Source organism: Talpa occidentalis, unplaced genomic scaffold, assembly GCF_014898055.3.
Source record: "Talpa occidentalis isolate TD23 unplaced genomic scaffold, MPIMG_talOcc4v2.1 talOcc4.8, whole genome shotgun sequence".
NCBI classification, from domain to species: Eukaryota; Metazoa; Chordata; class Mammalia; order Eulipotyphla; family Talpidae; genus Talpa; species Talpa occidentalis.
In genome coordinates this window covers 62,667,444-62,694,562 of record NW_023605194.1, presented here as the reverse complement: position 1 = coordinate 62,694,562, position 27,119 = coordinate 62,667,444, and the positions used below count along the sequence as shown (strand labels likewise).

At 42.5% G+C, this 27,119-nt stretch overlaps 2 protein-coding genes across 3 annotated transcripts; both read right to left on the bottom strand.

The window, feature by feature from the left end:
• Window positions 1-26,345, bottom strand: LOC119234222 (interferon-induced protein with tetratricopeptide repeats 1-like). 2 transcript variants are annotated; one of them, XM_037497023.2, is made up of 2 exons: window positions 26,311-26,345; window positions 1-1,668 (listed from the first exon to the last, which is right to left on the bottom strand). In XM_037497023.2, exons 1-2 carry the CDS (start codon window positions 26,313-26,315, stop codon window positions 255-257), a joined length of 1,419 nt encoding a protein of 472 aa, XP_037352920.1. In that variant the 5' UTR covers window positions 26,316-26,345; the 3' UTR covers window positions 1-254. The 2 variants fall into 2 exon arrangements, with proteins under 2 accessions (XP_037352920.1, XP_054546269.1); XM_054690294.1 differs by lacking the exon at window positions 26,311-26,345 and adding an exon at window positions 25,218-25,311.
• On the bottom strand, window positions 10,714-26,343 carry LOC119234221 (interferon-induced protein with tetratricopeptide repeats 3-like). Its single transcript, XM_037497021.1, is given in 3 exon segments — window positions 10,714-11,302; window positions 11,305-12,679; window positions 26,311-26,343. Coding segments are annotated over 3 exon segments (1,506 nt in total). The 5' UTR covers window positions 26,316-26,343; the 3' UTR covers window positions 10,714-11,176.
• Window positions 26,346-27,119: the final 774 nt, after the last annotated feature.

Sequence of the window (27,119 nt, the reverse complement as noted above, 5' to 3'; positions counted from 1 at the left end):
TGTTTTATTTGCTACAAATATAATCAACAGACTGTTTTTTACTAAATAGCTCACAAACAGATATAAAGACATTCTGTTTCACTTTTTTTCTGAATACAACTAATATTTTATCAAGTTTTAGTAATTGTTCAAATATTGCAACTTTACAGTGCATGGAACATATCTCTAAAAGCTACGAGCAGAAAAGATTAGTACATGTTAACCTAAAATTAAGTGAAGTATGCAAGTGGTCCCTAAGATTTCAGTGCCTGGGGTCAATATCCCTCAGAGTTCTCAAGGCCAGCAGCCAGACCCAGGGCTTGCTCATAATACTGTAAGGCCTTGTCCAAGTCTCCTTGCAATTTGTAGCTGTACCCAAGGATGCTCAAGCTTTCCAGGTCTAATTTGTTATTTCTGAGTTTCTTTAAAGCCAATTTATTTAAAGAACTGATACTTTTATCCCAAATATATGATATCTTTCCTACTTTTATTGCTTTTAAATAATGGACAAGTGCGTCGACTTCTGATTTTTTGTGATGTTCTTGAAATCTGCCATAGTTGAAATGTATCGTTAGCCGTTCTTCTTCTGTGCATGAGTTTATGCCTAACAGTTTCTGATAGATGTCTTCAGCTTTGCTGTGGCTACCTGCTTCTGCATACATATTTGCCAGGTGTACATAAGCAAGCACAAAAGTAGGCTTTATTTTCACAGCATATTCCAAATGATATATGACTAATCTTGTTAATTTTTCAACATTTTCTCTAGGCTGTCCTCTATGCCTCCAGGTTGTAGCGTTGTTGTTTTGGAATATTTGTGACTTGTAGCAAAGTCCTATCTGGTGGTGCAGGAAGGAAGAATCGGGTGTTGTTTTCAAGGCTTCTTTTAGGAGCTGAATAGCTTTATTCACATCACCTTTTCTTCGGTAAAACTTGGCTGCGTACCGAAGGACGTAGACGTGAGAGGACATGTTGGTCAGTGCTTCTTGAATGCACACTTCTCCTTCAGCTTCTTGTCCTGTCTCCTGAAGCTTCAGGGCAAGGAGAGCCTTAAGATACACATTTTCTGGGTTTAGCCTGATGGCATGTTTCAGGTGGCGCAGACTTGTATGTCCTGTTTTTCTAATGTTATCCAGGCGATACATGGTGATTGCATACCCAGTGCTGGATTCAGAGTTTGCATGGTCCACTTTCAGAGCCTGCTCAAAACAGGCCTTGGCCCGTTCATAATGAAGTCCTCCACATTTTAGCAAAGCCCATCCTTCTTGACAGTACATCTCAGGACACGCCAGTGTATACCTGGAGGGACTTGCAAGCTCCTTGCAAGTGTTCTCTACCTTGTCCAGGTAAGCCTGGGCTTCTGCCTGTCTGCCCATGTGGTAGTAGAGCCAGGCATAGTTGCCCCAAGTAACCAGACTTCTCACATACGAATGATTGACATATTCTTGCTGGATTAAGTCTTCAGCTTCTTTCAAGTTTGTCAGGGCTTCCTCATGCTGGCCTTTGAGGTGTTTCATGTAAGCCAGTAGGTTGTGCATTTCCACATCGCACTGGACGTCTAGATAGTCCATCTGATCAAAGACCCTGTTTTCTAAGTCAGTCATTTCAGTGTCTTGAATTTGCAACTCCCATGTAAAGTGGCATCTCAGTTGAACTAAACTCTCTTTTATGAGAGTTCCATTTGATTCGTCACTGTAAAAAAAAAAAAAAAAAACAATTATTTGTATTTTTAAAAAAGATTTTATTTATTTATTTATACAAGCACTGGGTACAGTTAGAAGAGCGGGAGGGGGAGAGGATTCAACAGAGTCAGAGCGGGGAACAGAACAGGTAGAACGACGAAATACACTGCTGAGGGGAGCAGCGGGCACAGCAGGAGAGGTCTGCGCGCCATGTGGGTCCCCCACCCGTGGCCGGGGAACCAACCCGAGCTGCAGAGGCTGCAGGCAGCCTTGCAACCCAGGGCTCAACCGCTGCGCCACCTGGGAGGCCCCAATTATTTGTATTTTTAAGGGACATTTAGTCTAATGGAAATGGAGCTAGCACTTTAAATAGTCAAATATTACCCTGTGTCCCTGTGACAACATTGCATTATACCAGTAATGCTATCAGAAGCACAAAACCAGCCTATGCAACATTCCCATTTGAAAATAAAGGGGAGGAGAAAATTCCCAACATTCAATGAGCAGAAGGTTCTCAGGCATACGACTGCCTGCAGCTGTAGCTCAACATAATGCTCTCATTTCACTCGCCATCCTTAGAGGTGACATCCTGACCTGAGTCTGTTTTTGCTTCAAGGCATGACTGTGTGGCAGAATACTGAGGTGAGAAACTCCAGAAAGATGACTCCATGAAACTTGCTTGTGCATGTATGTTGTGGGGGAGGGGATGAGATGAATAATCACTATTGTTCCTAAGAGTGGTCACTGTAAAGAGTTGCCAGCTTTAAAGGACATGGAATCAGGAAGAGCCTGGGACATAAATGCTCCACTTCTCCGCTGCAGCCGCGGCAGGATGGGGACAGACACTGCCCAGGGACATCACCCATGCAGAACTCTTTGCTACGTGAGATAAGGGAGCTGCTAGGTTGTTCAGGGATGAGCCACGCAGGCTTTCTAAACAAGTGCCCCAATTTCGGCATCTCTGTCCAGCAGGACATTTGTGAGAAGCAGAAGGAGGCCCTCCTGCTTCTGGGTGATCTAATCAGGACCAGGCTTCAGGAATTAGTGGGTGGAAAGTACATTGGATTTTAGCCTGCATTGGGATTGCAAGACTTCAAGTGTGCAACTTAACCATTCGTACAAGGTTACCCTGCCAACTTGCCAGAAAAGAATTATTGCTCTTCCTAATAGGTAGTTATTCATCAATATGTGTCATCTTTTACCTTCTTGGCTTGTGCTTTGGGAAGACTCTGGAAAAGAAAGTTATTATAAAGCATCCTCGCTCTACAAGGAATGGAAATACCTAAAGTCCTCCTGTCATATAGTGAGCACACAGTGTAATTATTAGTAGTGTAAGTATTATTATGAAATTCCAAGTGTGTGCATGTGTGTGACCTATGGATGTGGCAAATACACTTAAGCTGTCAGGCATTTTCCTGAGTCCTTTTCCCTTAAGCTGTTTTAATCCATGAGTATAAGAGGAAGGAAGAGCTCAACCTGTTTCCTGTCCCTGTACCACTAGGATCAGGGGTATTTTGATGTGGGTTTTATTCAGTCTAACATAGTCCAGAGCCCCCTCAACACTGCTTCAGGTCAGGAGGTCACTGCAAAATCTCCTGGGCAACCTTGCTGCTAGGGCTGGGGGAGAGGGAGAGTTTCTATCAGCCGTGCGGATGTGGATATCATTAACATCATTTTATGATCAGAAGCCATTATATGAAAAAACCCTGTGCTTGCGATCTCTTCTGGAGAAAGGTATACGTGTGTGCTGAGGGATGAGCCCCTTTTATTGTAAGCTCTTCCTCTCCTGCTGACTGCAATATCTGAAAGGAGGACTCTTATAGGTCAACATACGTTTAAGCAGAAAATATTTACTGCACTTCACCAGTTTTTACCAAACCAAGAAAGAAAGGAATATGTATTTTTGGGAATGAACACATCACAGTCCCGATAAGATTTCTTATTTTCTAATATCTAGCAGAGTGGCTTCTCAAATTTTAGCACATGTCATGATTACCTGGAAGACTTGTAACGTACAGACTGATGTATAACATACATACACCCCTGAGTTGGAGTCAGCAGGTCTAGGAGGAGCCTAAGATTCTGCATTTCTAGCAAGTTCCTAGGTGATACTGGTGCTTCAGGTCAGTGGACCATACTTTGAGAACAGTTCATTTAGTGAAAAGCAAGTTGCTTGTAACCACAACTTCATAGTTTCATGACAATCACAAGACTCCGAATCAGATTAGGAAGATGGCCGTCCTTAAACTTTTCCTTTCACACTTGGATTTAATCACATTTGCTTGAAAGGTTCTAAATGCTACCATTTTGATTGTTCTCTGGTGGACAGTGTAACGGTTTCCCCTGGGAAATCGTCACTATTAGAAAGTGCTACCCAAATGCCATCTCCTTTGGCCATAAGAGAGCTTTCTCATCCATTCTCTGAGTAGGCAGGCTTGGTAAGAGGACAGTTGGGAGCGCGCTTCTGTTTTGTATTCCTCCTTTGCCCCTCTGGTCCTGCCCTCATGACCTTGCTGTGTGCTTGTGGCAGCTAACTGTGTAGCTGAAGTTGACCTCTTTGATTTTTAATTTCTTTTAGATTATCCACTTGTAGCACCAGCCAGAGGATAGCGCACAGAAAGAGGAGAGGGCCAGGGTGTTCATTGCTAAACTCCCACACTCTGTCAGGCTTTGGTTTGTCAGTGGCTGAATTTTTCACCAAAAGCCTCTTGAGAAGTCCTCTCCTTGCAGCTCCCTGGGTTTGACGGCCTCTTGTCCCTGCAGGCCTAAGGGTGTCAAGTCACCACTGTTGTTAGGTGCTGTGCCCAGAACCATCTTTTCCTGAGTTCCCTGAACTTTGCCCACCTTAAATAACCCACTTGTTAGACTCCTCAGTTACTAGGTTGAGGGTGCCTGTCAGAGGCAGAATCATCAGTGAGTCAGCAGCCTTGGGAAAGAGACTGCATAGAGCTCTGGATATCAAAATACACAGAAACAAGGTCAACGAAGCAGAGAAAGCCTTTCCCGAATGGCACCATGAGACAGCAGGCGCTAGCTAGTGCTTTGGTTCAGGGCGGGAGGCACCCTTTGAAATTTGCCAACAGAGTCCTAGGGTTTTTCAGATAAACATGATAGTTACAGATTGGGTGGTGATCCCCAGACTAGTTTGCACACCCTCAAAACCCAGTGAAATTGTCAGGAGCTATCTTGTTGAAATAAAACTTAGAAAGGGCTATCTCTGCCTTGATGATAAGCACTTGCTCAGTTGTGCCAACTGAGATGATATTTGTGAGAAGCACTTTTGATATGCAAATTCCCTAAAGGTCAATGTCTAGGAGAGAGATCTCTGGACCATATAGTGACACTTGAGCTGAGGAAAGCTCACTGGAGGACAGGGATATAGATTTTTGTGGAAGGTGGCAGACTCTGTTGTTAAAGTTGAACTATCACAATGTACCCAGTCATGCGGTTCCAGGAATGTCTACAGTGGAAGGGTCAGCGGTTTATGCCCAAAGGAACACTGTAGAAAGCCACTGTCAATTCATGCAGAATAAGGTTTTGGATGTTTAGGCCTGTGTTTTGTGTTAGGCAAGATGGCTCCCTCTGGGTTTTGAACTGTTGGTCTGTGAGACAAGTTCCCTGTTGTTTACACCTTCTGGCGGTGTAACTTATATTACCGCTAACTCAGTGCACAGAGGAGCCTGCCCGGGCATGTGGGCTATTTTGATAGTCTCACTGCTCACCATCACTGGTTCAACAACCACGTTGCAATGGCCTAAATCTGAATTCACGTAATTCACTCAATCTAAATTCATTTTGTTCCCATGTTTCTTCTGTTTTGACTCATTTTTAGATCACCTGTTAGAAAGCAGCAACCACCAGAAGATAAGTGCAACAACATTCACGATTAATGAAAGTTTCCTATGAGGCCAAGGCTGGTGTAATTGTCTACATGGTGAGCAGCAATATGAAAATTTAGAAAATGGATGCTTCTAAAATTCTCTTGTGAAGTGTTACTGAGTCATGCAATGAGATTTTGTGTCTTACTTATGAAGGGAGTAACCGACCAAGATAAGGGAAGGGGCCAAGACTGAGGAACTCCCCTTGGATTTCTGTGTTGGGTCTACACTTCCTGGTTATGCTGTTTCCTCTTTGTTCTGGGTCTGCAACTATATTACATGTCTCAGGTTTTCTTGTGGTCAAGTATGTGCCTGAGTTTTGACTAATGAAAAATGGGCAAACATTACATGTGCCCATAAAACGTCCATGTGCAGTCCTGTATTTCCTTTTCTCTCTTGTGTGGACATTTGGAAACAAACATATTAGAGATGATAGAGTCAAAAAAATGGAGGGACTCTTAATTGCTGAATCACTGGATGGAGAAGAGCCACCTGCCAATCAGGGATATCTATTTTTCCCTTTGATAACAGGGTTTCTTTAGGGAAAGGGGGGGTTCCAGGTTCCCTGCCCCACCCTAAGGAAGGCTCGGGCTCGGCAGGGATGAGAAGTTGGAAGAAAGATGGAGCGATGGAAGGAAGGAGATCAGGAAGAGACCTGGAGGAGGCACATGGAACAGAGACATGTGAAGAAGCTGTGCTTTCTTCTTGACCTTGGACTAGTACCAGGGACTTGGGGAACATGGAAGGAGACACTTGAAACACACGTGGGTGAGAGACACGGGGGGAGGTTAACAATGGCAGTTGCTATCTGGATTTTGATTTTTGCCTTTTCCTTCCAGACTTGCCTAGCCCCTTCTTTCACTTTTCTATGAGTTCCCACAGGTGGTGCCTTAGACTTGTGGCAAGCTTTTGGGCCTCACTGGTCCTGGTTTGGGCCAACCCTGTTGGCTGGGCATTTGCTCTGGAGGGGATGGGTGTCTTTGGGGGCTTGATTTGGAAACCACATTCTTTCTCTTCTCTCTATTGCACACTTTTCCTCTGTGATAACAGAGTGTCAGGAAAAGTTAAAACTGTAATACTTTCCTAAATTTCAGATACTTTGATCTGTTGAAATTCAACTTATTTGTTGGGCTAGACAGCACTTTGATTCTTTAATTGTATAAAATAAACAATTGTTAAGGCACTAAGAGAATACAATTGGTCAGGAATGTTTCCTATGAGATTTTTAGTTATTGTGTACTGAAATACCCACACAGATTAGATATTCCTTTCACTATTTCAGGTTTTTTTTTTTTTCTGATGATGGAAGAGTGCCCAGTCTTTCTTGGATCTCTAGTTGGTCTGTAATTGGTGATGGATGGAGAAGTGGTGACAGTAGAGATGAGCCCTTCACCATCAATTTCTTTCAACCAAAGACCACCAGGAACACACACCACTGTTCATCAGAGAAATGCAAATCAAAACTATAGTGAGTTATCACCTCCCTTGTTAGTATGGCTGATATATAAAAAAAAAGAGATGGCAAGGGTTGATGAGTCTGTGGAAATGGGAACCTGTGTGCACTGTTGGTGGAAATGTAAATTGGTGCAGCCACTATGGAAAACACTATGGAAGTTTCTCCAAAAATTAAAAAATGGAATTGCCATTTGACCCAACATTGCAGCTTCTGGCTACATATCTGTAGGAAATAAAAGAGGATACCTGCATTCCCATGTCTGTTGCAACATTACTCATAAAATCCAAGCTATGAAAACAACAAAAGTGTCCATTGGTGGATGAAATGGCTAAAGAAAATGTGGTTATTATACACAAAGGAATAGTATTCAGCTATGAGAAAGAAGGACATACTGCCATTTGGAACAACCTGAATGAGTATTGAGGGTATTAGGCTAAAGGAAATAAGTCAGAGAAAGACAAATTTACATGCTATCGCTTAAATGTGGAATCTAAAAAGACTTAAGTTAAACTCATAGAAATAGTAAGAGTGATGGTTGGCAGGGGATAAGGAGCAGGAAAAATCGGGAGAGGTTGGCAAAAGGGTACACATTTTCAGATATACGATGAATAAGTTCTGAGGATCTAATGTAAAACATGGTGACTGATGACAGTTGATAATGCTCTGTTATATAACTGAAATTTGCTATTAGATTAGAAGTTCTTAACAACAACAATAAGAACGAAAGGGTACACACATGGGGTGATGGATGTGTTAAAGACTAGTTGGGGACATCCTTTCATAATGTGTGTGTGTGTGTGTGTGTGTGTGTATACACTTTAATTTGCAATCATCTTATGATTCTACATGTCAACTATTTCTTAATAAATCTGAATTTTTTTCTCCACTATCCTGAAATGTTATTTTAAAATATAATTTGCAGTGTTCAAATGCAGTATATAAATTTGTGTTATGAAAATGAAAACATTTGTGTAAGTGAAAAGTGAATTTTTTCTTGCTGGATATATTTTGAAGTTCCTACTATATGTGTACATGCATATAACTATATGTATGTACATTTATTTTACTTTATTATCATGTTTTATTGAGGTAACAGTTTACAGCACTGTATATGTTTAGGAATATAGGTTTATACCTCTTCAAATGTATGTTACTACAGAATTCCCACCACTAAAGTACCTATAGCCTATTGGGCCCCCTCCGCCTTTTAAAATTGAAACTTTAAAAATGAATTATCTTTGTAGTGTGTATCATTTTTTCTTTTATACAGTTTAGGGCCATGAAATACTGATTTTTTTCCCCTTCAGATTTTCATTACATTTTTTACGTGTTAATTGGCACATTGATGAATTCATATGTAATTGACATACTTAAAATAATGTTGACATATTTAACTGAATACATAAGAAAATTTGAGATAATCTTGGGGCCTCCCTGGTGGCGCAGCAGTTGAGCGCTGGGTTGTGAAGCTGCCCGCAGCCTCTGCGGCACCGGTTCAATCCCCGGCTGCTCCCCGGCCACCGGAGGAGGGTCCCACATGGCGCGCAGACCTCTCCTGCCGCCCGCTGCTCCCCTCAGCAGTGTACTTCGGTCCTTCTGCCTGCTCTGCTCCCTGCTCTGGCTCTGGTGAATTCTCTCACCCTCCCGCGCTTCTGACTGTACCCAGTGCATGTATAAATAAATAAATAAATCTAAAAAAAAATAAATTTGAGATAATCTTGATTGAGTAAAAAAAATTGTCTTTTTAAAAACAGGTACTCCATTTAGCAAGGTTTCCTCAGTAATTCTTCTATGTGTTTTTGACAGTTACTCCAAATATCTTTATGCGTATCTGTGGGTATATGTGTACATATATGCAGTGTAAAATTTTATACATTAATGAATAATAATTAATGAATAATAATTAAATTCTTTTGAAGCAGATCCTGTCTGGATATGCTGAAACAAATGTAACATATGGACACACAGTTTCTACCAGAAATGTTCCCCATGAAATTCCACAAGAAGGAGAAGGAGAGAAATCTCATCTGGAAGGACAAATGAGCAATGTGAACAAAAAAAGGCTGAGATGCACCTAAGTGTGATGGGATGGTAATAATTTCAAAATAAAAACAGCAAAACATTTCCAATGGAGAATTTTGACTTCAAGAAATGAATCTTATTTTATTTGGATGTCTAGGGATAGGACCAGCTCTGACATGCCAGTCAGAAGTCATTCCCTTCCTGGCATTGGCCAGTGAAACTGTAACCTACAAACCTGGAAGAGTGTTTCTGGTGGCTTTTTTTTTTCTTTTGGCTTAGGGGGACACTAATGTAATCATTAGGTGCTGCTGTAATCTTTATTTTATGCCCCTTTGTTAGAGAAGGAGCCTCTTTCCCCAATCCATGTGGATTTCCCAGCTGGGAGGAGAATACTTAAATATTTTCATTTAGGGGGCCTCCCTAGTGGTGCAGCGGTTGAGCGCTGGGTTGCGAAGCTGCCCGCAGCCTCTGCAGCGCCGGTTCGATCCCTGGCTGTTCCCCGGCCACCAGAAGAGGGTCCCACATGGCGCGCAGACCTCTCCTGCCGCCCGCTGCTCCCCTCAGCAGTGTACTTCGGTCCTTCTGCCTGTTCTGCTCCCCGCTCTGGCTCTGGTGAATTCTCTCACCCTCCCGCGCTTCTGACTGTACCCAGTGCTTGTATAAATAAATAAAAATAAATATTTAAAAAAAAAATATTTTCATTTAGGGCCTCCCTGGTGATACAAGGAGTTAAGTCTCAACAATATCAAGCTATTGTCAGCCCTGCAGCACGAGTTCGATCCCCAGCCAGGGACCTACATGGCATAGCAGATCTCTCCTGTCTTGCCAGCTGCTCCCCTTAGCTGTGTATTTCAACGTCTGCCTGTTCTGCTCCCCACTCTGTCTCTGGTGAATCCTCTCACCCCCTCCCACACCTCTGGCCTACACTCCAGTTCTTGTATGCATAAATAAATAAAATAAATCTTTAAAAAAAAATATTTTCATGTATCATAGAGAGTGAAGATCTTTGACCCTACAAGCAGCCTAGTACTGGTGCCCCTTATGCTCTGTTAGGGAGGCAATTGTCCATGTCTTCCTGGCTGTACAGAAAATCTAGAGACCAGTAGCAGTTGCTAACTGGGCATTGCACTCAAGTGAGACACGTGGGCTGAATAAGAGTCATAGTTTCCATAGTTCATAGATACGACATGGGTTGAAGGCAGAATCAACCAGACTTTCCAGCAAACAGCACATGGAGTATGAGAGGAAGGTGTTGGGAGACTACAGAGCAATGGGAAAGGCAGAGCTACCAAGAACTGAGAGGGGGGAGCCACAAAAGAAATGTGTTTAGGGGGCACTCAATTTGCCCATATGTCCTGTCCCATCCATTAATGATTACATTATGGTTGGTTGTCTTAGTGAGATTCTGCCATCTCTGTAAATACCGGCAGTTTTTGGGACCACAGTTCTTCATTATAAAAGAAGCAGAAGTGCCGGAATGTAGGACACTCAATTCTTGGAAGCTTGAGGCTCCCATTTCTTTGGCTAAGCCTTGGAGTTATAGATGGGTTGGCTATGGAGTGAGAGTATTAGCTCCAAGGAGCTAAGGTGAATGTGAATTGGTGTAGTGATCACCCACTGTCCCTTGAAAAAGAAGTTTGGGGAATAAAAATTACTCTTAGTCACACATGCAAACCACACAATTACCTTTCTCCTGAGTTTCAATTTTAAAATTTATTGTAACATTATTATTGTTAAAGCACAGTATCACTATCAGGAATACATATCAATACATGGCTAATGTCAAGAGCAAGACATAAGGAATATTCCAGGGTTAGTCAATAGCTATTCATTCCTTCAGGAGGTCTTAAGGTCTAGAGAGTAATGCATGAGGGATGTGAGATTCTGTTGGTAAAGTCACCAGTTATGTCACTTGGCAAAAAGGACAGAAATGGGAGTATCTGGGGAACTAAGTGAAAAATGAAAACTGAGCAGTGTCAACTAGGCTCAGAGCACTGTTTCCTCGAGTTGTTAGAAGAACTACAGACTAGAGAACTGTGTGTGGTGAGTGTGGACAGGGAGAGGAACGCAAGAAAACAGCTTTCTAAAAAAAAAAGTACATTAAAGCAAAAGGCAAACTCAGACTGGATAACTCCCGCCTTCCCATCCCGCCCTTATGGTCATCATTCCACGTTTCTTGGATACTCTGTTCCTCTCCTGCCTATGTTTTTCAGCTTAGGAGTCAGGGAGCTCTCTGTGTTTGGACCCAGTTCCTCACTGCCTTCTTCAAGCTCAGAAGAAGCTATGTTTGCAGGAACAAGCTGTCTATGCCTGAAGGGCTATTCTTTAGCAGGCGTCCCAGTTCCTTCTCGTAACATTTGGCTGCTTGCAGCAGATCTCCACTCATCTTGTGAATTAATCCTTGATGATACCAATAATTTGGTGCATTTTGTGGAACTTGACTTTCATCTATATTCTGTTGTTGGTATTTCCTATTTTCCTTTTCAAATGGCTTTTTGCTTGTGGGCAAACTCACTAAATCTCTTCGGACAGCAGTGTCTTCAGACTCCCCATGATTCTCCTGAAAGTTGCAATAGCTCTCGCGGAGTTGTTTCTCTGTGCTGGGGACATCTTTACTGAAAGCTGTCTGATAATGTTCTTCTGTTTCTAGGAGCTCAGTGAGATCAGAAAATGAATACAGAGGACTTAGTCCCTTCTCAATAGCTTTATTCAAATAGGCTTTAGCATATTCCCTCAGTTCTTCAATCTTCTCTCTATTCCCATTGACTCCAGATTCTCCTGTATCTTGAACTTGTTTGACTTTTGCCGTGTAGCAGCATGCAATCTGGTAATACAGATAGCCATTATTTGGTGTGAATTCTATTGCCTTCAGAAAGAGTTCAATAGCTTTGTCTAGATTGCCTTTTATTTTGTAATATTTGGCTGCCTTACGAAGGACATCTGTTTGGCAAGGAGCTTTCTCCAAGGCTTTTTCAACCAACTGTTCCCCTTCAGATTCTTCATTCATTTGCAGCAGTTTCAGGGCTAAGAGAACTTTAATATACTGATTATCAGGACTCAGCTCAATGGCCTGCTTCAGAACATCGACAGAAAAGTACTTTTGTGGTTTCGTATCCAGACGGTATATAGAGATTGCTAGACCAGACGAGAATTCTGGGTTGTTGGGATTCTTTTCTAGTGCCTTCTCAAAACAGACCTTTGCTCTTTCATTTTGGTTTTCTCTGCACTTTAACCATGTCCACCCTTCCTCACATTCAAGCTCAGGACACTCAATACTATAAGGATTTGAAAACTTCTTACATACTTGTTTCACCTTGTCTATGTAAGTCTGAGCTTCTGAGAGTCTTCCCAGGTGATAGTAGACCCAGGCATAGTTTCCCCAGGTGACTAGACTTCTGATTTCTGCTTGGTTAGTGTGCTCCTGCTGGATGAACTTTTCAGCTTGCTGTAGGCATTCCAGGGCTGCCTCGTTTTGGCCCTTGCAGTGTTTTATGTAGGCCAACAGGTTGCACATTGTGGCTTTGAACTCAATATTTAAGGTGCTAATCTGGTCAAGCACTCGACTTTCCAGATCATCTGGGACACCATTTTCTTTAAATAAGTTCCATGTGAAATGGCATTTCAGTTGTGAGAGGACTTTCTCCAGAGAACTCTTGTTGTCCTCACTGTGGAGAAAATAAACATGGTCACTGTGATGTGTACTTGCCAAGCATTGCAGCAATGATGCAATTACAGGTTATTTTGAATGTCAGACTGACTGGGCCATGTGATTCCCAGATATATAGTTAAACATTTGTTCTGTACATAAGTCTCAGGATGTTTCCAAAAGGTATTAGCATTTGAATGCATGGACTGAATAATGTAGATCTCCCTCAGTAAATGATAGGCCTCATCCCACTTATTGAGAGCTTGAGTAGAACAAAAGGCAGACGAAAGATGAATTTTCTCTCTTGCCTGGTTGCTTGAGCTGGGAGACTGGTCCTTTTCTTGTGAGACTGGATTTTAAACCAACAACCTCTTCATTCTCAGGCCTTCTGATTCAGACTAGAACTTCGTCATTGACTTTCCTGGGTTCTCTATAAGCTTCCTACTGTTTCTCTGGAGAGCCCTGACTATTACACACAGTTTTTCTCAAACAGAAGAGGAGGTTCTTTACTCTGCCCCTTTGATTCATTTTCCTATAGGTAGGGTCTGTTCAAGAACTTACAAAACAGGTCGCTTGCACTATGTGAGTGAATGTGCAGAAGGTGAGGTGGGGGGAATAGGAAGAGAGAGGCTGACACAAGGAAATTTGGTCTCTCTTGTCCTACACAATTATTAACTCAGTTCTCTATATGCACACATTCTGGTAAGTTTCATTGAATCATTCAGTGACCTTTTAAAGGGTTATCTCTTTGTGTCACTTATTTTTTTTTAGGGATACTAAGTAAAGTAAAGGTTATCCTGGCCTTCTCTGCTCCCGGAAGCTTAGAGTCTGGTTAGAAGGAGCCATGTTAGACATGAAAGCCCAGGGATATTTGCTACCATGCTACATGATTTAATCCTTGTCCCTTCATCTTCAATTATTTTAAGCAGTCTTCCAGACATAGACTAGATCCCCAGAGGCAATGAATTGGTTTTGAGAAACAAATAAACATTGACAGGTGTGTGTTTTGAGTTGGAAGATGCCAAGGGCTGTCATTTGCCCTTTTTAATGAAATAAATTACATAAGATCTAAAAGTTTATTCTCACATCTATATTTGCTTGGGGTTTGGGATATGTTTTACTGAGTTTGTGTTCCTTCTTTTTACCAGTAGTTTATTGGCATCATAAGATTGGGAAAAAATTCCAAAAATCATTAAATCCAGTGTTATCCATAATTTTGGATTTCACAGAGTAGTACAATTTAAAAAAAAAGTTATGACTGAAATAATATATTGCCAACTTATTTGCCACAAATTGACATGGAAGAACATTCATCCAAAAATGGCATCATCTATTCTTACCAATATTATATTAAAAAGGAGAAAAAGAGAAATGGGAAGCGCTTTCATGAGTTTGGTGACTATCTCTTTGTGTTTTTGCAAGATTGGAGTGGATGTGACAAAGGAGAGGATGTAGGCTTTGGTAAATCAGTAAGCCAGAAGAATCTTATAAAACTAAACCTTTAAGTACTTATTGATATAAATTTCATCCCTTCAAGGCGCAACATATTCCAAACCTGTCATATATAAGTTCAGAAGATGTTGATTACTCAAAAAGTGTAGGGCAAGTAGAAGAGGTCATTCAATGTTACTAAACCTATGAGCTAGCTCCCACTGGACATCTTAGAAACACTGTGTTTGCTAAGTGTTTGCTCAGCAATGCTAAGCTGGCCAACCTAATACATTTAGAGTAACACTGAACAATTTAGTAAGAAAATCAACTATGCATGTGACTTTATTATTATAAAAGTGATTGAAAATTGAAATTCAGGGGCCTCCCTGGTGGTGCAGCGGTTGAGCGCTGGGTTGCGAAGCTGCCCGCGGCCTCTGCGGCGCCGGTTCGATCCCCGGCTGCTCCCCAGCCACCAGAGGAGGGTCCCACATGGTGCGCAGACCTCTCCTGCTGCCCGCTGCTCCCCTCAGCAGTGTACGTCGGTTCTTCTGCCTGCTCTGTTCCCCGCTCTGACTCTGGTGAATTCTCTCACCCTCCCGCACTTCTGACTGTACCCAGTGCATGTATAAACAAACAAACAAACAAACAAATAAATAAATAAAACATGCCTCTATAAAAAAAAAGAAAAGAAAATTGAAATTCAGGTCTCCTGATTTTTCCTAAGCCTTCCCCTTAAAACCCATTGGATTGGTATTAGATTCTTGATGTCTCCTAGAAGTAAGATTTTGAGCAAAATATTTTAGACTGGGAGTTCTGAGACCAGATAATAAGAAATATTAATCCAAAACCACCAGTGTCCAGGAGGTTTTGATGGATAAATTGCTTGCAAATCCAGTATAAAGGTTAAAGACAAAACTTAAAAAAAAAAAAAAAGACTATACTTACACCAGTTTGTTAGTAGATACATAAGATGAAAATATAAATTTCAACATCAAAAATATTAAATATGTTGAAGGAATAAAAATGGTTGATCTTTAGTATGCACTAGAACTAAAGTTTTTAATCAGTTTAAAAAATGTTACAAAACGAACAACAACAAAACCCCAGTAAATTTATAAATGATAAGGAAACAGGAATCTAAGCATGCCACTACAAAAAATCATCAAATCACAAAGCATGTGAACAAGAGAAGTAGAACAGAGCAAAGGAATTACAAAATAACCAGAATACAATAAACAAAATGACAATGGTCAGTCCATAACTACCAATAATTACTTTATATGAAAATAAATAAAATTCTTCAATCCAAAAACACAGAGAGAATGAATGTGTAAAGAATAAGATCTAGGGCCTCCCCGATGGTGCAGGAGTTGAGCACTAGGCTGCGAAGCTGCCCGCAGCCTCTGCAGCACTGGTTCGATCCCCAGCTGCCGGGCAAGGGTCCCGCATGGCGCAAAGACCTCTCCTGCTGCCCGCTGCTCCCCTCAGCAGTGTACTTTGTCAGTCTACTGCTCTGCTCTCGGCTCTGGCTCTGGTGAATTCTCTCACCCTCCGGCGCTTCTGACTGTACCCAGTGCTTGTATAAATAAATAAAATAAATCTTAAAAAAAAAAAAAACAACAAAGTGCACAAGGAATGTTATCCAGGACAAACCATGTGTTAAACCATGAAAAAAGTCTTAATAAAGTCAAGAAGATTCAAATTACATCAAGTATCTTTTCTAACCGCAATGTTGTGACTCTAAAAATCAATTCTTAATGAAAACTGCAAGATTCGTAATATATGTAAATTATTTTTTTTAAAGATTTTATTTATTTATTTAGTTATTTGTTTGTTTTGTTTATACATGCACTGGGTACAGTCAGAAGCGCGGGAGGGTGAGAGAATTCACCAGAGCCAGAGCGGGGAGCAGAGCAGGCAGAAGGACCAAAGTACACTGCTGAGGGGAGCAGCGGGCGGCAGGAGAGGTGTGCGCGCCATGCGGGACCCCCCCTCCAGTGGCCGGGGAGCAGCCTAGGATCTAACCAGCGCTGCAGAGGTTGCGAGCAGCTTCGCAACCCAGCGCTCAACCGCTGCGCCACAAGGGAGGCCCAATATATGTAAATTAAACAACATGTATTGACTAACCAGTGGGTCAAAGAATAGATCAAAAGAGAAATAAAAAATATATCTTGAGACAAATGAAAATGGAAATAGACATCTACCAAAACTTGTAGGATGTGACTAACGTAGTTCTATGAGGGCCATTTGTAGTGATAAAATGCCTACTTTAGGAAAAAAGAAAGATCTCAAATCAGAAGCTCAAACTAAGTTCAAAGTGGGTAGGAGTTAGGAAACAACAAAGATCTGAGTGAAAGCAAATTGAAATTAAAAAGAAAATAAAACTGATTAAACAAAGGTTTTTTTAAAAGATAAATAATTTACAAACTTTTAGCTAGACTCACCAAGAAAGAGTTCAAATAAGTAAAATTAGAACTAAAAGAAGAGAAATTATAGCTGATACCACAGAAATATAAGGAAACACCACTATGAACAACTATATATCGATACATTGACAATGTAGAAGAAAGAGATAAATTCCTAGAAATGCACACCTACCAAGACTGAATCATGAAGAAATAGAAAATCTGAACAGACCTATTACTAAGAAGGAGACTAAATAAATATTCAAAATCCTTTCAAAAGATGTAAGTCTAGGGCCAGATATCTTTCCTGGTGGAGTAGCAAACATTTAGTGAATTAATAAAAATTCTTTTCAAAACTCTTTCAAGAACAGAAGAGATGGTAATACTTCCAAAAATAATATTATGAAGCCAAAGTTATGCTAATAGCAAAATCTGACGAGGATTCTATAAGGAGAGAAAATTCAGTAAAGTTGCAGGATACAAAATTTACCCCATGTGATTTTGAAAGTTACTCTAAATACTGTTTACAAATTCTGAACATCACTTATTATAAGGAAATGCAAATTAAAACCACAATGAAATATTATCTCAACCCTGTGAGAATGGCCCATATCGTATATCGAAAAGAATGGCAACTACAACTGTTGGTGAAGTTATGGAAATGAAGGGACATTCATTCATTGTGGGTGGGAATGTAAATTGGTGCAGCCCCTGTGGAAAATGGTGTGGAAATTTCTTAAAAAACTAAAACTAGAGGGCCTCCTGTAGTGGCGCAGTGGTTGAGCCCTGGGCTGCGAGCCTGCCCGCAGCCTCTGCAGCGCTGGTTCGATCCCCAGCCGCCAGCGAGGGTCCCACAAAAAACAAACAACCCGGGCCTCCCCGGTGGCGCAGCGGTTGAGCGCTGGGTTGCGAGGCTGCGCGCGGCCTCTGCGGCGCCGGTTCGATCCCCGGCTGCTCCCCAGCCACTGGAGGAGGGTCCCACATGGCGTGCAGACCTCTCCTGCCGCCCGCTGCTCCCCTCAGCAGTGTACTTCGGCCCTTCTGCCTGCTCTGCTCCCCGCTCTGGCTCTGGTGAATTCTCTCACCCTCCCGCGCTTCTGACTGTACCCAGTGCATGTATAAACAAAACAAACAAACAAACCAGCAAACAAATAAATAAAGCATGCCTCTATTAAAAAAAAAACAAACAAACAAACAAACAAACAACCCACGCAAAAAACTAAAAATAGAAAACCATGTAATTCAACAATACCACTCCTAGGTGTTTATCTGAAAAATATGAAAACGCTAATATGAAAAAGATTTACATACCCCTGTGTTCATAGTAGCATTTTCCACAATAGTCAAGACATGGAATCAATCTAAATGCCCATTGACGGATGTCTGGACAAACAAATTGTGATATATAAACTCAATAGGTTACGACTCAGTTTTTATAAAAAAGATGAAATAGTGCCTTTGGGGCAACATGGATGGACCTTGAAGCGATTATGCTAAGTGAAATAAGTCAGAAAGTGAAAGACTACTACCGGATGGTTTCTCTTATTTGTGGACTATATATAACCAAAGCAAACAAACCTGTAAAACACAACGAAAAGCTTTTAGGTTCCGTGAAAACTGTGGTGGTTAAAGCAAAGAAGGTGGTGGTGTGGGGGTGGGGGTGTGGGAGGGGATGAAGGGTGGGGTGTGGGAGGATGTGCAAGGGGATGGGGTAGGAGTTGAGGGGGCGGGAGTGGAGTGAGGGGTGGTGGTGGGTGAGGGTGTAGTGGCGGGTAGGGATGGAGTGGGAGTGGGTTGGAGTGGGTGGTGGTGTGAAACAGGGGCAATGTGAAATGTAGCAGACCATGCAAGGCCTAAGCTTGAGCCATCTCAGGAGGATAAATTAGGACTGTGGGAAAATTCCACTCCAAAACAATAGAGGCTGGTTTGCCGTCAGAAAAACAAGATGTATGTATCCTTTGTAGGGGAAACCCAGCATCTGGTGAAAGGCTTCACTGCTTGCAACTGCCTGTTTTTTGCTTCTGTACTCTTGTTTGCTTTGGTGCCTGCAAACTCCTGGTTACAGTTTTCAGTTTTAAAAACCCTTGTCACCCTCTGCTGGGGGCAGCTCCCTACCAGAGGGACAGGAGCTGGCTGGCTAATAAAGGCTTTTTCTAAATCTGATTCAGATGTGGGTCTGTGTGTAGGGGGATTCTCTACAACAGTGGTAAGCTTTGGTGGAGAGTGAAACAGGGAATGAATGTGCTTCCTACTGGAGACTTGGTATCTAGTAGCAAACTCTGGTTAAAACATGGGAAGTTGAATGCTATTTTTACCTAGAGAGTCAGTATCTAGTGAAAACAGTGAGTGGTGAGTTCCCTCTGCTTAAGGAGAGATTTCTCTTGACCTCAAGCTGCAGTCCCGAGGTTTTGCTGACCAAAGCAGAGAAAACAAGAACTGCTAGTCCTTAGGAAATCCCTAGATCAACCTACTTTCCTCCTTCTCACGCTCCCTTGTCTTGGTGGTAACAGCCTGTTGACATTGCACACACATCCCTGGCAAAAACCATTACTAGAGTAGTATCTCGAAATTTTCAAGACCCCTGCACAATAGATAAGAGTAAGCGTTTCCAGAGAAGTTTCTGGGATGCTTGTGCCACAATTGCTTTCTTTTTGTCCCAGTCAATTACATAAAGGCGAGTGAAGCGCAAGTGGATAGTGTCTAAAGTCAGTATAAGCCTGGAAGAAATAAGGGAGGCTCCAGAGATAAGCACAGCAAATTATTTTTTATTTTTTTAAAAAGATTTATTTTTATTTATTTATGCGTACAGGAACTGGGGTATAGAGCAGAGGTGTGGTGGGGGGATGGTAGGAGGATTCACCAGAGACAGAGTGGGGAGCAGAATGGGCAGATCTACCTAAATACACTGCGGAGGGGAGTCAGAAGAGGTCTGCTAGGGCAGCAAATTCTAAGAAGGACTATCAGGACATTTCTGGACAAGGATGATAAAGATAAGGGACTCAAGGTAAGGGCTGGGATGCAGGAGGTCATTCTCAGCAGAGGCAGAGTGAGTGAGACCACTGAGAACTAACCAATCACAAAGAGACCGAATAATGAGGGAAAGAAGGTGAATATTACCTGAGGCAGGAATCTGCTCTGGCTTCTTTACTCTTCCCTGGCCTGTTTCCACAGGCCTGGGAGTCCACTTTGTTTCTGTTCCTTCGTTCCTTAATAAACTTTTCCTTACATCTATTTTGCTAAACAAATCTACCTTTTTTCGCTTGCTTTCTTGCACACCGGTGAAGTTCCTGCTGCGGATTTGTGAGACACCAGCCCTGGGTGGTCTAGTGGCTGGGACTCAGCGCTGCCCCTGCAGCCTGGGATCCCTTCCTGGCTGGGAAACTAGGCCTGAAAACCTGAAATTATGGTGACAAAGGGACAGACAGACCACATGTCCACTTAATTGATCAGAATAGCTACAACCCAAGGAGTCCATTGCTTCAAAATGTGAGCCAAGGAATTTTCCAAAGCAGTGCTTCTTCACTTTCATGAGCACATGGACCTAACCATGTGGGAATCTTGTTAAAATGCAGATCTGACCATGATGCAATTTTATTTATTTATTTATTTATTTTAAAGATTTATTTATTTATTTATACAAGCACTGGGTACAGTCAGAAGCGTGGGAGGGTGAGAGGATTCACCAGAGCCAGAGCGGGGAGCAGAACAGGCAGATGGACCGAAATACACTGCTGAGGGGAGCAGCGGGCGCGGCAGGATAGGTCTGCGATCTATGTGGGGCACTCACTGGTGGCCGGGGATTGAACTGGTGCTGCAGAGGCTGCGGGCAGCTTCGCAGCCCAGCACTCAACCAAATGCGCCACCGGGGAGGCCCATGATGTCATTTTATAATGATGCATACCTGAAACCTATCCAATATTATAAAGCAATGTTAATTCAATTTAAAAAGCTGCAGATTGGATTCAGTAGTTCTGGGATGCTGCCTTTCTAACACCTTCTCAGGTGAGGTTGGATCGAACCACAGTGAGTATGAAGACTCTGGTAAGACTTCACTTCATGGCAGTGATTTTCTCAAGGCCACTTTCTCATCCCTAAAATATCCCTTGAACAGTCAAGCGTTGCTTTATGTTAACATCTCCACACACTTTGGGGTTCTTCTACTCACATGTACACACATCCAATGCAGGAAACAATTAGTATACATATGAAATATTTCTGGTCCCCTTTTAATATGCATTTTTCTCCTGAACCTTATTTCTGATCTACTCAGTCAGGATTTCAGAGTGCAAGACACAGGAATTTTCACAATGATAGATCACTTAGGTTGGGGGTGATAGAGGGTATCTGCAACATAGTTTGGGAGATTCTGCACCTCTTTCCCCTGCTCACAGTTCAAATGGGATATCGAGCAGGTAAGTAACAATATTCAAGTATTTATCCCCAAATCTGAAAAGGCAAATTTCAAGGAAAAACCCTCATTGTGAAATGGAGTTTTGCAATGCTGGGTTAATCATGAGGACATTTGTGAAGAAGGAAGCATGCTTTCAAAATAACCACAGGGAAATTCACAATGCCCTGATGTAACCTTTTCAAATATAAGAAACAACAACAAAAAAAGGGAACAGAACCTGGTCAACTTCCTCCAGGCCCCAGCTCTTGTTGACCAGGTTTTGCTTGCAAAGTTTTAAGCATACCTCCTCCCCACCTCCCCAGTAAGCTCCTTTCTCTCCCCCAGCTCCCAGTTGCCAGTTCAGCTGGGATCCCTTCCCTCTGGGTCCTCACACTGTCTGACTCTGTAAATGAGAAAGAGTCACAGAAATAAAAATGCATGAATTGGTAGGAACGATTTATCATTGAATTAGATAAATATATATTTGATTTGAAAGCATGCAACGAACGAGTCAGTCTAATTGGGGATATTGTACTCAGAAATTCTCAGCCTCTTATTTGAGAAACAGGAATGAATTACTTTGTGAGCTGTTTCTCTATAATTCTGAAAGGCTGTGGTTTAGGTAGATTTTATTTTCTGCTTGTGGATCAATAGAAAATGCTGAACAGGTTTCCACCCAGGATGCTAGCTAGCTCTTAGGTATGTGCTTTAAAAAAAGAGAGAAAGAAAAAGAAACTGATAGAGTGCTATTAAGATTTTTGTGGAGAAATGGAAAATGGTTCTCCCTGGGGTTCCTTTAATTGGGAAGGAAGGAAAGGAATTCTTTCCAGGCCATTCTAAGGGTGGGAGAATGAGTTTCAGGCATGTGATTCAGGAAATAGTTCTCTGGGGCCTCCCTGGAGGCGCAAGGGGTTAAGATGCAACCTATGAAGCTAACTGCAGCCACTGCAGCACAAGTTTGATCCCCGGCCAGGGAGCTACCCACATGGCACAGCAGACCTCTCCTGACTTGCCCCTGCTCCCCTCAGTCCTGTGTTTCCATTGATCTACTGTTCTGTTCCCCACTCTGTCTCTGGTGAATCCTCTCAACCCCTGCACCTCTGGCCTGTACCCCAGTTCTTGTATGCATGAATAAATTTTTTTTTTTTAAAGAAATAGTTCTCCTATATCCACTTTTGCCTTCACTTACACTGTGACTCTGGCACTGTAAGGAGAGGGTCACCACCAGAGTGGTCTTCACTCTCCAAACAGAGCCCTCAGAGTCTTATCGTAATAGTCCTCTCCCTTCTCTCTAAACCGTGAGCATAGTGAACATAATGCAACCATTTTGGTCTTTTTGCATGGAGCTAGAAGGTTCTCAGTGCCTCAGTGGTAGGGACCCATTTCTGACGCTTGCTCTTGTGTGACTACTTGAGCAAGACTTTTGCCCTTCTTTTATTTATTTATTTATTTATTCATTCATTTATTTATTTATTTAATGCAAGCACTGGGTACTGTCAGAAGCTTGGGAGGGTGAGAGAATTCACCAGAGCTAGAGCCGGGAACAGAACAGGCAGACTGACGAAATACACTCCTGAGGGGAACAGTGGGCACGGCAGGAGAGGTCTGCGCGCCATGTGGGGCCCTCGCCAGTGGCTGGGGATCGAACCAGCGCTGCAGAGGCTGTGGGCAGCTTCGCAGCCCAGCGCTCAACCATTGCACCACCAGGGGAGGCCCTAGACTTTTGCCCTTCTAAGTCCCATTTTGCTGATCAAGAATTTGAGGTGATGCACACCTATGTTTATTGCAGCACTATTTACAATGGGTAAGCTATGGAAACAACCCAAATGCCCAAAAATAGATCACTGGATCAAGAAGATGTGGTATATATACACAATAGAATATTACTCAGCAATCTAAAAAGATAAACTCATTCCATTTACAGCAAAGTGGATGGAGCTAGAAGGGATTATGCTCAGAGAAATAAGCCAGAAAGAAAAAGAAAAATATCGGATGGTTTCACTTATAGGAGCAATGTAGAGGATCCAAATAAGGGATCAGGAAACAAAAAGTAATCATAATAAAATAAAAATCAAAATCAATAAGCAACTATAAGCCAGAGACATTCTGCAAAGAGGGAGAAGGAAGCAGGATCAAAACAGGGGTGGGAAGAGCACAAGGGACTATGGTGATGGTACACAGGTGAATGGGTGTTGGGAATTTCACGGGGACTATAACCAAAATGAAAATGCATACATTGTACAAAAATGAAAAATGATGTAAAATATATAAAATAAAATAATAAAAAAAGAATTTGAGGTGAATAAAAAATGAATAATCCTTCCTAAGATTAATGTGAAGATGAGGTGAGAATGCAGGTAAGAACTTGGATCTCGGCCAGCTGGTGAAAATCCCACATGGTGCTGCAGACCTCTCTGGTCTTTCCCGCTCGCTCCTCCCCTCAGCAGTGTATTTCAGTCAGTTTGCCTGTTCTGGTGAATCCTCTCACCCTCCCGCCTCTGGCCTGTACCCCAGTTCTTCTATGCATGAATAAATAAATCTTAGCAAAAAAAAGAACTTAACAGAGTACACTGCCAATTACTGATCACATAGAAACTGTTATTTATATCTGATCACATAGAGACTGTTATTTATATTGTAGGTGAATTTTGAATATCTGAAGGGGGAGGCAGAGTTCCTCCATCAGCGGGCAGTTGCCAGGCATTTTCCCAGATGGTATTTCTCTTTGGTAATTTTTAGCACTGCTGGGGAGGAGCAGCCCAGGGTGCTTGTGTCCCTACAGCTGGTGGGAATAGGTATCATGTGGAGTTTAGTTCAGCATAGATCAGAGACTACAGTCCAGAGAAAAGGGTCTGTGGCCTTGCATATCAGTGGCACTTGACATACACTCAAGCATGGACCATTGTAAAAGCTTTCAGCAGGCAAATTACCAAAGCTTGGACTGGAAAGAGCCTGGATTTCTGGTCAACCTCATTTATGCACAGTTAACACCACTTACAACCAGGACTCCGACAGGGAAAAGGGTAACCTGAGGTACTTGACAGTGAATTCCTTTCACTCACCACCTCCCCAGACATAACCCTGCAAAGCATTTGAGAATGCTTCATTTCCTTACTCCTGGGGTCTTCTTTTCCTTTCTTTATGAAGGATAATAGTGATGGAAGTTAAGAGTAGAAAATATGGAAAGGAGGCACTACAAGACCAGAAACCGACTTTCACAAGGCCAGAAGCTGCAGGTGGGGGTAGAAGTGATTAAGGTGGTCATTAAACCACCTATAGAAATGAAAAATCCTTAGGTGCCAACAGCTATGGCAAGTGTCAGACTACTATAGCGAGTATCACAGAGCTGCAGAGCAGAGGTGGGGATATGGAGATGGGGGAGGGGCGTTATAGAGAATCACTGGTCCTTACATATCAACATAGTCACACCCTAGAACTAATTAGGTTAACAAAAGTTAACTCCACAAAGGAATGAGCCCCTCCCAAAGAGAAGACTTTTATCAGTACAATTTCTTCGCTGGCAAGGGGCAGCAGCCCTTCTGCCCACCTGTGACCATGCTGGTGCTCCCCTTCACTGATCTCTTCCCTTTGCAAGGCAGCAGAGGCAGCTCTCCTCCTAAGGCTGCCCACCTGTGACTATGCAGAACTTTCTTTTACCGAACCTGTCCCTTTTCAGGGGCAACTCTTTCTGCCCACTTGTGTCTGTGCAAGCGTCCTTTATTCTTCTCCCTCTTTTGCTAACAAGCCTACGCTTTTGGATTTAACTGTCTCACTGTGTGGGGCTGAAAGGGGAACTCTGGAGAAACTTTTCCCAGTGTTTAACCAACACCTCTCCAAAACCTTCAAATAGGATCCCCCTTCCTTAAGCTTTTCACCCCTCTGTCTCTCCCTATAGGTGTTTGGTGGGAAAGGCATGTTTTTCTCCCTGTGCTCCCTTTTCTGAGACTCTGATGGAAGAACTCTAACAGGTCTGTATGCAATAATGAAGTTTACAAAGATTATCTTTAATGTACATTAAAATGCACCCAATTTTATTGTACAGATTCTTGAGTTTTGACAAATGTTCAGGCAAAACACCCCCTATCTCCTACAGACAATTTGTATCATCCCCAAGCTTTTCCCTGTGCTCCTTTTGTTATAGAGCAACCCCGATATTAAACGGGTTCCTGGCTGTGGGTCCTCACCCGCGCGCTTTAAAGGGACTTATGAATACTCTACTACAGACACACGCAAAAGGGTTAATAAAAGGTTTATTTACAAGGGAAAAGGAAATAAGGAAAATGTACAACTCAGGGAGAAAATAGGGAAATAAAGTCTTTAATGCGTCCTACCCGATCCGACGACCTGGAAACCCAAAGTCACTCTCAGAGCTAGACGGACGCCGCGAGCTGGCCGAGGGCCCCAAAATGGAGAGAGCCCCAAAGCCCACATGTCTGCCTTTTGTATCCACCTGGCTGCTTAACCCCACCCTCAGGTCCCAGCCACCTTCCCTTGGGTGGTGATGGGATGTAGAGTTCCCAGTGTCTTTGGCTTTGGCCTGAGGTGGGGGTGGAGTCCACAAAGCCTGTATGGAATTTGCTTTGGGGCAGCCTTTTCCCCCTAACACTGGGGTGGGGGTGGAGTCCACAAAGCCTGTATGGAATTAGCTTTGGGACAGCCTTTTTCCCCTAACACTTTCTCTCTAGTCAGTCACAACCCCACTCCCAAGCACTCCTAGCAACCATTGCTCTGCTTTCTGGAGACCCCATCAGTGTTATAAAAGAGATCAGGTCATCATGTTTTGAAGAGGAATGTTCTGCTGCTCATCACCTCTCATGAGAACAATAAAAATAAACTAAGTTTTGGTTTTAGTTTTCATTTAAGAAATGGAAAAATGCCCATCTATAAGAATTGTTTCCTCCAACTTCCCACTGTAAAGTGATCAGATGTTTCAGAGCAAAATCCCCTTCAATGTGAATTAAGTTTGATTACCAATTCCATCTTTAATAATCCATGCTGAAAAATTGCTTCCTTTTAAAATTATGAGAAGTAAACCTCCTGTTCTTTCAAATAAAACAAGGACAGAGCACATAAAGGGTCATTTCCTTGGGTCGATCTTTGAATCACAAAGTGGTATCCCTTCTGCCAGGTCTCTTTTACCCCATTTCCTGGCTCTAGGCACCATTCAGTGATGAGTATTAGTAGCTTAGAACTTGTTACACCAGTTTAGAACTTTCCTGTATCTGTTTGGCATTTTTCCAGCCAACCCTATATGACTAGGAAAGTGAAGGTTCCAGAAAAAGTCATAGAAATAGACAGAGGCAGATAGAGGCAAGTTAAGACAATAATTAACAGGACAACTCAAGAACTAGCCTGCAACCCAGGAGCTGCCTTACAATTTGCATTCAAGGTGAAAGCATGCTTATGTATTCTTTTCTCACTGACCTCATGATGGCAGTCTGCTTCCCTGCTGTTCTCAAAAGCTGGTGTCCAAGATGACTTGTTCTTCAGAAATCTTCCTAGTCTGCCTGAAGTAAATGCTGAAGGAGCTTTATAAAGGCAAGGTATATGTGGGGGTGGGGGTGTAGCTGCATCAGCTGATGCTCTTCCTCAAGCTTCTGAGTGGATGCTTGTCCAACTAGAGAGAAGAAATGGAAAGTGAAACTGACTAAAAGCAAGAGCAGTAAATGAAAACTTAAGGCTGGGATCTGGGCCTGAGTCCAAGTCTAACAGGTGGATCCCCAGGGAAAGCCAAGATTCCAGGTTCCCTGCCCCATCCAAGGGAGGGTGGAACTGAGCAGGGAGGAGGAGCAGCTGAAGAGGAGACTGAAGAAGGAAGAAAGAAGGATGGAGAGAAGAAGGAGACCTGGAGGAGGCACCTGGAGCAGAGAGACATGTGAAGAAGCTGTGCTTGATTCTTGGCCTTGTACTTGTACCAGGGACTTGGGGGACATGGAAAAAGACATTTGAAACAGATGTGGGTGAAAGGCCCATGGGAATGTTAACAATGGCAGCATTTATCTTGATTTTGATTTTGCTCTTTTTCTTCCAGACTCATCTGGCCCCTTCTGCCCCTTTCCTAAGGTTCCTCACCAGGAGGTGCCTTAGAATTGTGGACCTGATTTGAGCCCTGTTTTGAGCCTGTATGGCTGGGCATTTACCCATGAGGGAATGGGTAACACAGTGATAAAAGGACATGTCTCTCTTCCTACCCCACCAGATAAGCATTGCTGCTTATTTACCCTCCCTTATTT